The sequence below is a fragment of the Nicotiana attenuata genome, chromosome 3 (genome assembly GCF_001879085.1).
Source record: "Nicotiana attenuata strain UT chromosome 3, NIATTr2, whole genome shotgun sequence".
Taxonomy (NCBI): Eukaryota; Viridiplantae; Streptophyta; class Magnoliopsida; order Solanales; family Solanaceae; genus Nicotiana; species Nicotiana attenuata.
The window spans coordinates 63,138,844-63,156,341 of NC_031991.1; the positions used below are offsets into that span (position 1 = coordinate 63,138,844).

The window sequence follows — 17,498 nt, forward strand, 5'->3', positions numbered from 1 at the left end:
CAAAAATGATTAGTAAAGTTAATAAAATATACCCACCCCCAAAAAAACCTGATACTGTCTACTAATGTGTGTGCCGGTGTCACAAGTAATGGGCAACTAGTAGAATGTACAAAATAATAAACTATCCTACTGTTCGAGATAGAATAGACAGCAAAAGCAAGGAAAAGACTCCATCAAGCTGCCGAACGCCACAGGAAAGGAGCAGCTCACCGTGGAAGTCTCGGACTATGAATCAGGGGCGCATACCAAACTGATAGTCAGATGTACCTGCCTCAGACCCTGTACAATTAAGTACAGAAGTGTAGTATGAGTACATAAACAATATGTACCCAGTAATTATCCCCTCTAATCTCAAAGAAGTAGAGACGAGAGGTCGACTTGACACTTACTAGGGTCAAATAATATAATAAGGTGTTTTGCTATGCATGATAATCACAAATAATCAACAGTATGCAACAAGAGATAATAAGTCATGTCCCTAGCAATTTGGCAGTTAACCGTACACATTTCAAATATTTAACAGAATAAGCCATGGGTAAGATTTCACACATATATATGTCATGCGCACGTTATGCCGAGGTCGACGGTCCGATCCAACAGAAAAATAATTGTGCACTGCCAGAGGGTCGAATGGCGCGAACCATAGATGCATCTATTTCTACCGAGGCGATTGGCCCGATCCACAAATATCAATTTAATTCAAGGAAACACATGAATGCGCATTTATTTCCGAGATAATTCATACAAGTGTCCAATGAAGATATACATTCGCTTATCTCTTTTCAAGTCTCTAGCATATCCTAAGTGATCACATTAGCAAGAAAATATAGAAACAATTACGATATAGCATGATACGGGCCCTAAACTACCCGGACAATTAACATAATAGTAGCTACGCACGGACTCTCGTCACCTAGTGCGTTCGTAACCCCCGTATTTAATGGCAAATTACTCTTTTATTATACCTATGGGGACAATTCCCTCTTACAAGGTTAGAAAGGAGACTCACCTCGCTCCAAAGTGCACTTCCAATTCAAAGAACGAGTCCATGCCCTCAATTCGGAGCTGAACGATCCCAAACTAGTTAAACGAAGTAAAAACTAGTCAATATAGACTCACAAGATCGAATCCTAGCTATTTAAGCAATTTTCCAACTCTTAATACAAGTTTCCTAAAATCCGACCCCGGGCCCACGTGCCCTGATTTCGAGATTTTTCGAAGAAGTTGTTCTCTACATCCTAAGGATCAACAATATATGATTTCTAATTTATTCCATAGCAAATTTCGTGGTTAAATCTAACTTTTATTAAAACCCTAGGTTTTTGCTCTAACCCCATGATTTCACCCTAATACTAGTGTTTAATCTACCTAAAATAATAGTAATAAACTAGAAATGGGTAGGACTAACTTACCTCAAGATGCTTGGTGAAGATTTTCTCTCAAGAGCTCAAAAATCGCCAATGCAGGAGTGAAAAGTGTCAAAAATGGGTTTGAAACCCGTCTTTAATAAACCTCACTGGTTCAGTGATTTCCGCATCTGCGGTCAGAGGACCGCATCTGCGGTCCCGCATCTGCGAGAAGATGACCACATCTACGAAATGGGGAGAGAAGGCTGGGACCGCTTCTGCGGTCTGGACGCCGCATGTGCGGAGCCGCATCTGCGGTTTGGGAGCCGCTTCTGCGGTTCCTGGCCTCCCTACTCTGGGCCGCTTCTGTGATTAAAGGATCGCTTCTGCGGTCTTGCACCTGTGGTCCAGCAACCGCAGGTGCGGTTATGACAGAAGCAGCAAACTTCAGTCCTTTTTCAAAATTTCCACTTCACTCGAGCCTCGTCCGTTTGACGCTTGGGGCTCCCGGGCCCCGCCCGAACATACCGACAAGTCTGAAATCACGAGACGGACCCACTCGAACCTTCGGAACACCCGAAACAACGATAAATCTAGGAATCACCCCCTAAAACCAAATGGATCAAACTTATGAACTTCAAGTTCTTAATTTTCCTCCAACGGGCCAAAACACCCTTAAACTACTCGGATTGACGCCAAATTTTGCGGGTAGGACTTAAATGATATTTCGGACTTGTACCGGGCTTCGAAACCAACATACGAGCCCGATACTCATGAAATCAATCATTAGTTAGTTTCTTTAAATCCTTGATATTTCATATTAACAATTTCTAATAAAAATTCACTACTCGGGCTAGGGACCTTGGAATTCGATTCCGGGCACACGCCCAGGTCCCATATTTTTCTGCGGATCCTCCGGAACCATCAAAATATGAATCCGGGTCCGTTTGCCCAAAATATTGACCGAAGTCAAATTTAGCCTTTTAAGAAAATCCTAATGAGTTAAATGTGCATATTTCAATCCAAATTTCTTCTAAATCCCGAACCAACCATCCCCGCAGGTCGTAAATTAGTTAAAGCGAGCACAAAGTATTTTATTTAGGGAAACGGGGTTCTAAAAAGGCAAACGACCGGTCGGGTCGTTACAGTTATTTTGCAGGCTACTCATTAAAGTGAGAAGATACTGTTATCTTTTACCATGCCTGAGTATGATTCATGGAGATAGAGTTTGAGTGCCAATTCAAGTTGATGGTTCATTAAGTACTATAAGGTTTGTGTACAAAATATTTTTTGGAACAATCAGACATTTCATCAAACCATCAGTCCTTGCATCTTTACCTTATTGTCATTCCTCTCTCTTCTCCCTTTTCGGCTTGCCTTATAATATTATAGACCTTGAATATGTTACAATGACCAGAGATCTATTAGCTACATTATTGTAAATGATTCAATTGTCAGTTGATGTTTTTATCTGTAGGAGCTCAATGTGATGACTTTAGTTTAGTGAATCAGATTGTATTTGGAGTGTTATTTTGCTTCAACAAATCAAAAAATAACTACTTTTTTTTACGAGTATAAATTTGGGTCTGAAAAATGCTCACTAATGGAAGTTTGTCTACAATTTATTATTGTCATTGTATTAGCAACCTAAACTTTGCACTTTTTATGTGTTTCTCAGCCAAATATTGGTGTCAAATTCGTGAAGGGCAAACACATTGAGAACAATGATAAGTTGTATGTCATCTTTGGCACCAATTATTCAAATGGATCTTAAACCAGCATGGACAATACATGTGATGGCAGTATCTCAGAGCAACGCCTTCTTCATCGCCGCGTTCAAAGCAGCCCACAAAGAGGAGGTGCAGTGACAATACTTTAGTCGATATGATCAGTGTCATTGCTGCAAATATCGGGAGGATTGCAGATGCTTTGATAGAGAGCAGCCAACGCGTGTGCTTGGACGAGGTGTTTGGCATGATAAATGTCGGATTCAATGATGATTTAGTGATCGACGCCTGTGAGTTCCTTTCTCTCGACAAGAAAAGAGAAAGATATTCCTCAAATGGATGAGATATTAAGAAGACTTTGGTTATTGAAACGTTTACGTAGCACTGGTCATTTAATATTTAGACTATACTCTTATTGATTGACAATATAGACTTTAGGTAAAATGTGAGTTGTCATAAAAAATAAATGTATTCGTTTTGGAAAAAATGTAAATAGCCAAAATTAAATAAAAATATAATCCAACTTATCTCTTTAGTATTGTTATTTTTATTTTTGCGTTAAACCATTGATTAGAGGTACAATATTTTTGTTGATTATTACTTGATTTCTTAAGAAAATTGTAATGTCCTATTCTGGACTTGAGTATATATCGAGGGATGATTTTTTCAGGACATTTTTTAGTCATCATATTTGCTATTGCACAGGTTCTATTTGCTGCACGTGGGCCTACTTTGAAGGATGGGAAGTGATCAAGATTAAAGTCACTATGTGGTTTCTGTTGGAGCTACTTAAAATAGAATTTTGTGCAAGTTGGTGCACCCAGATTAACCTTCTGTTGTGACTGGAGTTGGAATAAGATTTGAACCAAATGTAATGTCCTTTATGTTTGTACTTGAGTAAAAAATTTATGCATTTTCATGTGGACTTATCCTTTTAAAGCCAAGTATTGATGTATCATTTCTCAAGTATGTTGTAACACCTCTTGGAGATTGGTGGTCCCTAGCAACAAATTTATAGAGATATCCCGATAGAATTCACCTATTTGTCTTTTGGTTTAATTTCTTTTAATGCGATCGATAAATTTAGTCTGCAATATACATCTGTTTCTAATATCTCTCTCTGCTCTTTTTTGTTTGAAACGATCCGCGCATCGCGTGGGTAAGTATACTAGTTAAATAAGAAAGAAAAAGGCGCTGGATTTTTTTCCTAGGATTTTGAATAGGAAAGAGAAATATGATTTATGAATGGTAGATAAAGATAAATAAGATACTTAATAGGAATCTAAACGTACGGTACCCCTAATTATGGGGAAGAGTTAAGAAATTAACTGTTACAATCTGCTATATTTGTTATAAAATGTGCTATTATTATAATAAACCAAAAATTGTGATATTAATTTAAATATGTTATGAAATACTTAATTATGGTGGATGTCCATAACTCCTAAAGGAGTAACACCCACTAATCTTCTCCGTTAACCTCCCACTACTTCTTACCATTATGGATGTAACTCCCACACCTCCATGATCTTCCCCCATGTTCTCAATAGTTAATACCATGTTTATGGAGTCCCTTTGTATTACTTATATCATCCTATAAATAGAGGGTTTGGGCATCACATTGTACACACTTGGAATACATAGAAGAAATAAGAAAGTTTCATCTTCCTCTCTACTTCTTTGTCTATTTTATTGTTTCTATACTATTACTTTGAGCTTAGTTTCTTAACACGTTATCAGCACGAACGCCTCATTCTTCGTTAGGTTGTGGTAGGTTTTTCTTAACTTTTACGGCTTGCCTACTCATACCCTTTTGGTTGTCAGGTAACTATTTGTTTATCTCTTTTCACATACAATGGTAAGAGTCTTTATGCTATTTTTGTTTACTAATCCACAAATTTTTAATTTTATGATTATGCTTAAAAACTAACATGCAAACTGTGTATTAGATTGAAACTTGCGTAACAATGAAAATCACAAAATGATGTTGCCGACGGAATTTAGATCATCCCTACAAGAACTGCCACATTGCACAAAAATTACACTAAATGCTCTCCTATGTCGGAAACGAACAGTACAACTTACCATATCGTCATTGTCTGCATAGAGTTAATATTAATAGATATAATGCATAATTTGTTTATGTTTTTTTTGTGTCTACAATATTAAAAGCTATGTTTAGTTCTCCCATTTATCGATGCAGATACTATGGTTTTATTTATCACTAGATGAGTTTACGCTTATATCCATTGGAAGTGATGATACTTTTAAGTCTTATGATGATTAAATACGATGATGCAAGGGTAAGAAAGATGGGTTCAAGCCCACCGTACCATGCGGGTAAGACATTGTTTCTTGTCTTGATGTACCATTATAAGAGTTGGGTTTGAGTCCTAACACATGCTTTTATGTGTACGACATTGAATTTGAGTTCCAGTGCACCATATTGATGATATAATGATGACTAAAGAGAAATAATGTATTTTTCATGAAAAAGCATGAAGTTTGTCCCACTTGATTTGCTCCATTCTTGAAGTGAATGTGATAGCGGTGCATAATAAGTCTAAATGAAGACAAGTGGTTGACCAATGAATGTGGACGTGCCAAAGATCAAAATAATAATAGTCATCATTATGGTATTTGTGAAAAGGAGAACAATAAGGGTTCTCAAAATAATCCTTCAAAGGTGAAGGAATTGTGTATCAATATGGTTTGTAAATATGAGGCACGCTCTGACGATTATAGTCCATTTTTTTTTTTAAAGAATGCGACTTGTGATAAGCATTGGTAATGCAGACTCATTCCTGAAGTGAATGTGAAATATATATGTGATACAAATTATGCACAAGAATATGTGTATGCATGGTTGAATAAATACTACAACTCACCTCTACGGGAGGTTTGAGAGAAAGAAAGATCATAAACACTACTATGTGGTTACACGAATACGTCATTTGTCGTGTATATATGGTGCGCCGAAAATATTTTGACATGCCTTATAAAAAGTCATTAAAGGCAAAAGTAAAGCAAGAAATAAGTCTTGTCTATAATGTTTTTGATTGTGACAGTGATAAGATAATTTTTTCTGTGGAGAAAAAGTTCANCGTGAAGGAGACATTCACCATATGGATGGTGTGACAAAAGATCTTGTAGTACAAAATCAATTACGAGCTCCGGAAGAGCTAATTTGTTACTACCCGGATGAATAAAATTGTTCATGACATTGATATTGTAGTAAGTCTCAAAAGAAACTTTTTGAGTTTCAAATGTATTAGCCAAAGTGGTTAGCATATTGAGACTATAAATGAAAGGAAGATTGATTATCTTGATATTACTATAACATACCGAGTAAATATGAAAGGTTACCCGATTTTTCTTCTATTTGTACTACAGATGTATAAGCATGATATGAAATCACATGCCATAGTAAATTAAATGTTTACTGAAATAAATATCAGTTGGCATGACCGGTTGGCCATCCCGGTTTATTGATGCGAAAATTAATTGAGAATTCACATTGGCATATATTGAAGAAATAGAAGATTCTTCAAGAATTCTCTTGTGCTGCTTATTCTCATGATATACCAGTTAAGGTTGGGACTGAATCCCTTGATTTCTGGAACGAATAGAAGGTAATATATATATGAGCCCAGTCACCTGCCATATGGATCGTTTACTATTATATGATTTTAATAGATGCATCTATTGTATGGTCACATGTGCGTTTGTTATCAACTTGCACTTTGATTTTTGCAAGGTTGTTTGCTCAAGTTATTAGAGCATAGTTCCAGAATATAAATTATGATAATTTATTTTGATAATGCTGGTTTAAATCAAAGTTGGTTTAGCAGAAATTGTATGCCTCCAATTAAGCTAAACCATTGGTTATGAGAATAAAACTCCCAAATCGAAATTTGGTATGAGGTATATTATTTAATATACAACATCACTTGTACACATCTAGCCAACAAGTTATGATAAATTCTCCCTATGACAATTGGTTCAGGGTCAGGAACCAAATAATTTCTATTTAGAAATGTGGATGTGCGATATGATATAATTATCCCACCACAATGCACAAAGATTGGACCCCAAAGAAGGTTGGAGATATGTGTTGTTGATCCCGACATTAGGGGGAGAAAATGGGCAACTGAAAAAGTGATACGTGAAATGAATTATTATGAATACATCTAGATCCTCGTACAAGAAAATGTGAATTTGAAGTTCAAGTGATAATTCATTTCTAAAATATTTCCAAGCACATTGCTGACCCAAAGTTAAATGTCATATTCCAGCTACTAATGCTCCAAATAGAATAAAGTCCATGATGGATATAGTCTATGGAACTCTTGAAGCGTAATAGACTAATCGGTTCCAAAGATAAAACTCCTTGAAGAAGGAGAGAAGCAAATATTCAAGATGGTCATAATAAGGAGGCAAGTGCTATATAAGAGCACCATGACATAACATTTTATAAGACCTCATAGGAGAGGCTCGGGTACCTGAAAATAATGAGATCTCGATAAGTTATGTCTTTATTGACTGATGATGGAACCGATGTAAAATGATCGTCGACGATGTTGTTAATATAACGTAGCGCTCAATATTATTAATATTGACGAGGATGTTGAGCTCAAATCTGTCATGGAATTTGGACAGATAAATGATTGGCCAAATGAAAAATATGCAATAAAAATTGACTTCATCTGAAAAATATGAAGTTTGGACGAATAGTCCCAACAGCTGAGAGTATAAAGGCTATATGGAGATATTGAAATATGATTAGTATTATATTGCAAAAGAAATCCTTGATATAGATTTGTTTATTCTAACAAATATTGTCAAGGTTTTGTTGTTTATGCAAATGCTGGCATTTACTGAAGTCCGTTCTTCAAACAATCTATTTGTATGTGAGGAATTGTCATATTATCATTTCACAAGATGTGTGACTTTTCTTTGAAGAGAAGATTCCAATAATAATGAAGAAGCTGATGTTTGTTTATCTCAATTGAAAGAAGAATATTGAAGGAGACTGAATAAATCATATATTTCATCAGAGTTCCTTGTCAGACACGATCTTCAACAGAATGATGAAATAGATGTTCAAGAAATTCGTTCAAGTGATAATTTGGCGGAATAATTCACCGAGGCATTGCCGATATCAATATTAGAGAAGTTGTTAGACAAGCTTGGAATTCGTCGGATATTTTCATCAGGGGGAGGCAAATATGTGCTGTACTCTTTTTTCCTTAGCTAAGATTTTATCCCACTGGATTTTCCTGGCAAGGTTTTTAACGAGGCAACAAATAAAGCGTATTACAGATATGTGTACTCTTTTTCCTTCACTAGGATTTTTTCCCATAGGGTTTTTTCCTAGTAAGGTTTTAACGAGGCACATTATCTTTGGACATCCAAGGGGGAGTGTTATGAAATACTTAATTATGGTGGATGTCCATAACTCCTAAGGGAGTAACACCCACTACTCTTCTCCATTAACCTCCCACTACTTCTTACCATTATGGATGTAACTCCCACACCTCCATGATCTTCCCCCATGTTCTCAATAGTTAATACCATGTTTATGGAGTCCCTTTGTATTACCTATATCATCCTATAAATAGAGGGTTTGGGCATCACATTGTACACACTTGGAATACATAGAAGAAATAAGAAAGTTCCATCTTCCCCTCTACTTCTTTTGTCTATTTTATTATTTTTATATTATTACTTTGAGCTTAGTTTCTTAACAAAATACTATTTTATAAGAGACCAACAATGTAAAAAAAGTCTAATTAATTTAAAAGCACAGCCAAACAGACTACTTTTGGTATGGGTGGGAGGTTTTGGCACGGGCCCATAGACCGGCAAAGACATCGAAGAAACCCTAGTAATATCCCAATGTCGCCAAACCAAGTGCCTCGTGGAGGGAGAAACGTAATTCCAGTCGAAAGAAAAATCTCCCTCTCCGTAGTCCGTCCCGTCGGCCAAATGCTAAAAAAACATTGGTCCCATTCCCAGTCTCAACAAACACGTCTATCCTCTTTTGTCTTGTTTTTCTCCGAATGAGATACATATGCTTGAATTCAGGAATAGTATGCCAAATGCGGCGCAAGTCACAGCTCGAACAATCCCCACCTGCTAATATTTAAGCGTTTCCCGTTTGGAGTTGACAGAAATATGGCTGTGGAATCCCAATCGCAGAAGAAGAGTTACTGTCTCGTCGGAGATGTATATCGTGGTGTCATGACTGTACCCAAGGAGTTGGACCTTTCTCCTACCAAGGATCTCATGCACCACCAAATTAACCTTCAACTCAAGTTCCCTGACGTTGGTCGAGCCTTTACCGTAAGTTCATTTTCATTCTGATTGGACCATTCAGGCCTCTAATGTTACTTTACGTTTCGTTCGTGAACCTTAGCTTAACTATGTAGTTGGCGGAAATGCATTCATTTCTGCAGAATTTTACCAGGACTAGAGAAGTCGGTGAATTTCTCAGTGGTGCTTTGGCTGGGGCGATGACCAAGGCCGTTCTAGCTCCTCTTGAAACCATCAGGTTGTAAGATTTACCATCAAGTTTAAAACTGATGGTTACTAATTGATTTCCATTTATGAGGAGTTATATCTATTCCATCCTCTGGATTATGTAATTTCCATAGTGAATTTTGGTAAGATAACTTAATTAAGATATAAAAACTCCTCTTTTAGGATATGAACTTTTGACTTGGATGAATTTTTATTTCCTTTCAGCTGGCTCTTACAATTCAGTAGGTTATGTTATCTCATCTTGTTATTTAAAACATGCAGGACAAGAATGGTAGTCGGTGTTGGGTCCAAAAACATCGGTACAAGTTTTATTCAGGTTATTGAGCAGCAGGGTTGGAAAGGGCTGTGGGCTGGTAACACAATTAACATGTTACGGATAATTCCTACACAGGCAATTGAACTTGCTACATTTGAGTGTGTCAAGCGAGCAATGAATTCGGCACAAGAGAAATGGATCAATACTGGCAACCCCAAGCTACAGATTGGTAATGCTAGCATGAGCTTTTCTCTCTCATGGCTGTCGCCAGTTGCTGTTGCTGGTGCTGCTGCTGGAGTTGCAGGCACACTTGCATGTCATCCGCTTGAAGTGCTGAAGGTATTGACTAGAGATTTTTTCAGTGTGGAAAAATAGCTTTGCTTTTCAGAGTGTTAATGATGATCTTCATAGTTGTATAATTAAGTTATTGTGCTTATTATGACTTATGAGCTTGTGGAAAGAAAAAATGATCTGAAATTTTGGTGCTGATCTTCACAGGATCGGCTGACTGTGAATCCTGAGGTCTACCCCAGTCTACGCATTGCAGTTCACAAAATTTACAAGGAGGGTGGAATTGGAGGCTTGTATGCTGGACTTGGGCCAACAATAATTGGCATGCTCCCGTATAGCACTTGTTACTATTTCATGTACGAGACAATAAAGAAATCATATTGCCAAGCACAGAAGAAAAAAGCTCTAAGCCGTGCAGAGATGCTTCTTATTGGAGCTTTCTCGGGTAAGAATCTCGAATCAAACACGGTAGCTCTCTTTGGTTCAGATTTGCTTGAACTTAATAGTCATCTGCCATTTTGTGATAAAAAAGGACTGAGCTGAAACTTCTAATTGTCAACTCTAGGGACATTTAGATCATTGCTTAAAAAACACCTTTACTCCTAGCCTAAGTCCTTGTTTCCCGGAAGATTTGTGTATCACGATCAACTTAAAATCTGGAAGTGCTGACTTGGAAACTATAGGTGCTTGTTGAACTGTTCCAGTGGCAGTTCAAGATTGTAGTAGAGTTGGTCCATTGGACTTAGGATGGATTACAACTCAAAACCAGATAACCATTATGGGAAATGTTAACAAAGCGGCCAAAAAAATTAATTTGCTGATGCAGCCAATTCCTGCTATCTAAGGTCCAAAAAGTATGCAGGTGCTGTGATGCTTGAGTTGATAATTCTTTATCATAATTACTGGATTTTGCGTTTTAAGGCCCTTCTTATGTATCACGCTGGTTGGGTATAAAAGAACAACACCAGAACAAAGATGTAATGTTTTTGTAGTATACTGGAAGAAAAAGGGGAAAGACTGAAACAAGCTTGTGATGCTTTTCTCCTTTTGCGCACGAGATCAAAAGAGCAATACCAGGACAAAGATGTAACATTGCTGCAGAGAGGATAAAGGACATTCATTGTACAGATTCCGACCAAAGGAGGAGCATCATACATTTAAGTATTTTTTTGACAAATCATTCTGCTGGGGAGTGTCTATAAGATTATAATAGACGCGCTAGCGAGGTGACTAAGAAGGGATATGGTTTAACTTGCACGCGAAATGCTTTTGCTGGTAGAAGACAAATATGAGACGCAAGTGTAATTGCAAAGGAGAAAGGACGTTCGTTATACAGATTCTGAAGGCGGAGCATCGTACATTTAAGTATTATCTTAACCAATCATTCTGGTGGTGAGTGTCTATGAGATTAGCAAGGAGACTAAGAAGGATTATGGTTGAACTTACGTGCAAAATGGTTTTGCTGTTGTAAGACAAATTCGACTCAAGTGTAATTGTGAATGAGCAATTGGTTGTGGTGTTGTTGAGCAATTGATTCAAGTGTGATTGCAATAATGTTGCTGAATGGGGGAACCTCTCTGATGATGAGATGGTCCAGCGAGTAGGGTTATAAGGAGATCTTTACGAAATATCCTGTGAAATATTTTGGCGTAACAAATCTATGTGCATTTGGCTAAACCAAGGGGATAAAACATGAAGTTCTTTCCTAAAATAGCAAATGCACACCGTCGATATAATCACATCGATAGTGGTCAACTCAACACAAGAGAAGTAAATTAGAAAATTCCTATAGGATGGAGCCGTTAGAGATAAAGATTGTGATCGTGTTATTGGAGCGGGATTTCAATTAGGATGGAGGAAAATGATATCAGTTCTGATAGATCCCGTATATTAAATAAGAAGACATAATAAATCTTGATATATTTGATTTCCTTAAATAAAGTTAAAATTTTGGACTTCACGAGGCAAGTCAAATGACTTCATCATTGTTGACCTCAAGCTTTTATGTGTTAGTATATGATATTTTAGAGTTTTTTACATTGTCAGTTACTTATTAAATAATATTTATATAAAAAACATTACTTTTGCTTTATTCCAAAAAGAGCACATTCATTTACAATTACAGCATATTTTGAAGGTCATGTACGTTTAGTGGTCTTCAAATTTTAAAATATAATCCACAATTTAAGGAATTAATTTTGATCCATATTAATTTATCCATATTTATCTCTCATCACTAATCTAAACTTACTTTTTTTTTTTTGTTTCCCATCCGGTGTCCGGTACCCACATTGAGGCCTGACTAAATCCGGATTCGCGCCGGGAAGTCCCACATTGGGGGGTAAAGCGCTCCCTAACAAAGGCGACTACATACCCAGGGGCTCGAACTCGAGACCTCTGGTTAAGGATGAAGGAGTATTTACCACTCCACCACAACCCTTGTTGGTCTAAACTTACCATTTTTCTATAAAAGTTCTCCCCTAACAGGTTCCTCTTAAAATTTCTATTTTCCATTATCATATCAAACACTGTCTAAATCAATCCACATTTTTATTCCGTGTTTGTAGATGTATATATACATATGTGATATATTTTTTACAAGGTAATTTTAAATATGTAGCGATGAATATATTATCTATATTTGACTATACCAGACACATTTTATAGTTATTCAACGTATATTTTTGTATATATGACGTATAAACAAATATACAGATTCGATATATGTATTATATATATATTTAATGTATAAATTGCATATACTTGATGTGATCTATATAAAGTTTAAATATATTTGATAAATGAAATATATACTTTGTATATGTGATATATTGTTTCTATTTGATGTATATTATATACACACAGTAATAAGATATATATGTTTATAAATATATTATTAGGATATTGAAGCAAATACATGTATTATGAAAACAACTTTAAGTTTACAGATCCTCAAAATAATTATAATGTTTCGTTGAATCTAATTATATTTTTCTTACTATATACGAAAATTAACAACTAGAAAATTAAAGTGCTAATTTTTTTTTGGAGGATTCTTGCATGTTTTTTGGTTGTGACATTAATGTAGAAAAGAAATGTGTATGGAAGGTAATTATTGGGTTGTATAATCTGATCAAATATTTTGGTAGGAATAAATACTAATAGGACTAATTTTCGGTAAATAATAGGCCTGATTTTCGGTCAAACAAAGAATCCTTTTTTTGATTGGAACTGTTCACAAATGTCGAAACGTGATTTTTGGTCCAGCGTTATAGGTTTGGGTTAGGATTGTAATTAATTAACTGCCAAATTTGTTAATTACTAATTCTGCTAGGATTCTGAAATTATTTCTTAAATATTGCCTAATTATGTTTTTTCTGCGATATTTTACTCTTTAAGATTGTCCACTTTTAAAGCTCCTTGAACTGCAAATAGGGATGTGATTTTATTTGGGAATATCTGCTGTTCATTATGGTATGCCTTTTTAACCTTGATGAGACTCTATCTGCTTTTATGCTATCTTACTGTAGCCAGATTGTAAGATTACCATGCATTTCTTAAAAGAGTTAATGTTATGGTTGATCAGGTTTAACAGCTAGCACTATCAGTTACCCATTGGAGGTGGCAAGAAAGCGGCTAATGGTGGGTGCTTTGCATGGTAAATGTCCACCTCACATGGTCGCAGCACTTTCAGAAGTCGTTAGGGATGGGGGTTTGTTAGGCCTTTATAGAGGCTGGGGTGCGAGTTGCCTAAAAGTAATGCCATCATCAGGCATTACTTGGATGTTCTACGAAGCTTGGAAAGATATATTGCTTGCTGATAGACGTCATGTGTTACAGTAGTAGCACAAGAAATGAAATCGTATTTCCACCGTCCCATGCGTACAATGATTTGACTACCGTAACGTACTCAAGCTGGAAGCTGGCGATGGTAAGATGGGTTAACCGTGGTGTCTGTCATGCATCCAGAATTTTTCTTTCCCATCTTCCTGAAATTTCTTTAACATTACTGTAAACGACAGAACATGCATTTATGATTACTGCAAGAATTACAAGCTTTTGCCTTTGTAATTTCTTCGAGTACTTGTTTCTCAAGGGTCAGTGTTGTGGTACTACTTGGTTTGAGAAGCAAGGGCAGTCAAGTTTGGAGAAGCAAATGGGCCAAATTGTTTTATTTTCCTACATGTTGATCTGGGGACAACGGGGGCTTCTGATTTTGGTGTACTCGGTTGATGCTCTGTAGTGTCATGTTTTTCTATTTTTCTTTATGTTTATTTGGTTGATGCTCTATACGGCACGCATAAGTTGTGTAATGGTGCAGAGTACTTAGTAGCAACTAATAAATTAATGAGACTGGAACATCACATTACGATGCTTTTCTTCTTGAAAGGAACTCTTTACGAGTGAGTGTATAAACTACAAAGTACTTCCTTTCCATTTTTGACCGTCTTACAAAAATGCTAGCTTTCTTACAAAAGAGCATTTAAAAATATTTAATACGCCTAGTGATTTTATTGGACATTAGGCTAGCCTTCTTTTATAAAACTCTGTTTTAAGTTGCAAAGTTTACAAAGGATCTCACCAGCCTTCTCAACAATAAGATATCTTTCTCATTCTTTAATCCTTTGAAAAATTAAACTAAAACATTTAATTTGAAATAGAAGAGCCATGGAAGATCGTGTCAAATATATAATGGGTCATGCTGAGATGGTGACCCAAGTTAACCGGGATTTGCTCCGTTTCCAGCTCTCATATATGCATATTTAACTGAGCGATCTGTAAAATATGTAAGATTGCTGTTTGTGATTGGCAACAATGCCCTGAATTGCTTTTGAGCATATTTTGTAGAAAGCCACATCCAAAGCAAGCAAACCTTTTCAACTAAATTTGGCATGCACAAAATATTTCTCCCAGAATACATGCTTGATTATTCAAGATATTTACATTCTTGGATACAGTTGGCAAATAAAACAACACACTATCTTCGTGCCTGGACAATCAATGAGCTTAAGCAGTAAGCACATGTGACCCCTACTAAAGGCTAGACAGGCACTCTCATACTGCTGCTCACTGGACAATCAACAGTCAGGCTGCTGGAAACAATTCTACCATCCACCAAACGAGTATAAATCTGACAATTGTGTTCAACAATCTAGGGTTCACATGTTCCAATATCTGCATGACAAATGGTAGAATGTGCAAACATGTATTCATAGATCAAAACACCAAAATTCTTCAAAACATGTCATAGATAATCAAACACAACAGCTGCATAAAATAATAACTTGCAGCCGTGCAAATATAGCACAGCACTTGAACTCTACAAACCTTCATCAGATAGCTGCTCAGAGAGCTGTTCAAATCGAGCCACTATGTGTTTTCCATAGGTGTATTTCTTCAAAGCATGAAGATGAACTCTGATTCGACTGAGCAGAATTTCGCGGTGCTTATCGTTGCTAATATCGAGAATCTTCTGGACCACATAATTCGCAAATTGGTCCTTCATCATCGACTACAACAAGAGCCAAAATTGCCCAGTGAATATGTCAATTACGCAAAAAATCATTTGTCATTATTTGGAAAATATAAGCACTTCACATTCACCATATAGAAAAGTGAGAAAAAGGATAATAGTGCCACACAAAATGCTAAACATACCGTTGAGACCACTTCCTACCCAAATTAGTCTAAAGGTCAATAAATCCATTACTATCTCAGCCAAGGAGATGATGAGATGGTGGACAAGCTAAGAGTTGTGACCATGAAATGCATCCCACAACATCACGACAGGTGGCCATGGCTAGTTTCGCATTGTTTCATAGCCAGACCATTACGATAACCAAGACTCGTATCCTTTCCTTTTGAAAACAAAAGTAAGTACAAACTTGCAACAATTGATGGATAAGATTCTCAACATATTGAGAAAAGGTCTTTTCCCTTCTCAACTAACAATTTATTCGAGTTATCCTGTTTCCATTCATTCCCTCTTCTTCTTTGGCTTTCTCCTTAATTTGGCTATTATACTTCTTCTTCCCCTTCTTAATCTACGACTTTTAAATGAAGTATAAAGGGTACTATAGGGTCCTAATTAAGATCTACTCAGTCAGTACACTAATTCATTGATAATAAGTAAATATACCCATCCTCTATTCTGCAGTGTCCCATCCAATAAAAGGTCAACACCGAATACTATTCTTCCAGTGACCCAAATCAAATATCTGAGACACACATTCGAATCTGTTATCAAAATGAACTTTCTCCTTTCACTGGCACTTACGCTTCTTTCCTAGGCAGAATCCTTTGAACAATTAAAGAAAAATGTCTACCATCCGAAAATAGATTTTCTGAAGGCGGCATCATTTTTTGTAGACCAACTTCAATATTTCCCATCACTGCAAACATCCTTTTCAATCAGGAATCAGCACAACATCTTTTACCCCTATTACGATGTGTTTGACTATTTCTCCTAAAAGGTTCTCGCAAAGTCTAAACTGGAAAAAGTTATTTTGAAGTGAAACAGAATGAGACAAAGATTGCAACCTGATGAGGCTAAAGAAAGAGCTAGGGTATAATTCCAACTCCAAATAGCAAATTGTTGATATACGAGTTCCATCTGAACATTTAAAAAAAATTCCATGTGATGGTAGAATTCTACATTTTACACCTCAACTGAAGCCCGGTTGAGAAAATAGTTAGCACAAATATGCAGGGAATGACCCAAAATTCAAGGTTAAAACATCTCAACTGAAGCCCGATTTAGAGAACAGTTAGCACTGCTAATAGGCAGGGAATGACCCATAAAATTTCTTTGGCAAATCACCATCAGTGAGTAATGAGAAGTTGGCTTAACTCAGTTTAGGCACATGGCCTTACTCGTCCTTTACAAAGAGGTTTCACGGAAATTGCTGTGAAAAAGTTGATTTCTGCATCGCATATGTGAAAAGGAAAAGCAAAGAATAGTAAACAAGATTCAAATCATCTCACCAGCAAATTGTCATTTGCTTCAGAATCTGCAAGAATCTCCTCAATCAAAAGCTCCCTCTCAGCAGAATCACCATATTCCAGACATTTTTCAACAACGTTTGAGGCATATTTGTGTTGACTTAATTGTACAACATTTCCGGTCAACTTTTCAATAATTCGACTTCTTTCGTGTGGTTTTCCCCTCTCCAGAACATGCTGCAACGACAAATTCAGTTTCACACAACAATTGCACAAAATTCTTATGATAATACTACATGCGCCCCACGGTCCATCCCTGTCCCAAAAACAAATTATTTCTAGCACATAGTTTAGAGTCATATTTTCCGGTCTTCCATTTTTTTTAGGGGGGGG

The 17,498-nt window shown here is 36.5% G+C and overlaps 2 protein-coding genes across 5 annotated transcripts in view; one reads left to right on the forward strand and one right to left on the reverse strand.

Moving 5' to 3' along the window:
• On the forward strand, positions 8,962–14,552 carry LOC109223919 (probable mitochondrial adenine nucleotide transporter BTL1). The gene is made up of 5 exons (XM_019388399.1): positions 8,962–9,418; positions 9,532–9,626; positions 9,878–10,211; positions 10,371–10,608; positions 13,750–14,552. The coding sequence occupies exons 1-5, from the start codon at positions 9,251–9,253 to the stop codon at positions 14,004–14,006; spliced, it is 1,092 nt and encodes a 363-aa protein (XP_019243944.1). The 5' UTR covers positions 8,962–9,250; the 3' UTR covers positions 14,007–14,552.
• LOC109223920 (pumilio homolog 5) overlaps positions 15,021–17,498 on the reverse strand; it is a 10,101-nt gene continuing 7,623 nt past the window's right edge. For all 4 annotated transcript variants that reach the window (XM_019388403.1, XM_019388400.1, XM_019388404.1 and 1 more), the window contains 3 exons: positions 17,148–17,342; positions 15,492–15,675; positions 15,021–15,338 (listed from right to left, as the gene is read on the reverse strand). In XM_019388403.1, the coding sequence (XP_019243948.1) occupies positions 15,316–15,338; positions 15,492–15,675; positions 17,148–17,342 (402 nt within the window). In that variant the 3' untranslated portion in view covers positions 15,021–15,315. The remainder of the gene's footprint in view (positions 15,339–15,491; positions 15,676–17,147; positions 17,343–17,498) is intronic.

Bases quoted from the DNA above. Each gene is read 5' to 3' on its own strand.
- LOC109223919 (XM_019388399.1), top strand. From the start codon at position 9,251: ATGGCTGTGGAATCCCAATCGCAGAAGAAGAGTTACTGTCTCGTCGGA. The intron at 10,212-10,370 runs GTATTGACTAGA...TGATCTTCACAG, and splicing joins ATCCGCTTGAAGTGCTGAAG to GATCGGCTGACTGTGAATCC. The intron at 10,609-13,749 runs GTAAGAATCTCG...ATGGTTGATCAG, and splicing joins TCTTATTGGAGCTTTCTCGG to GTTTAACAGCTAGCACTATC.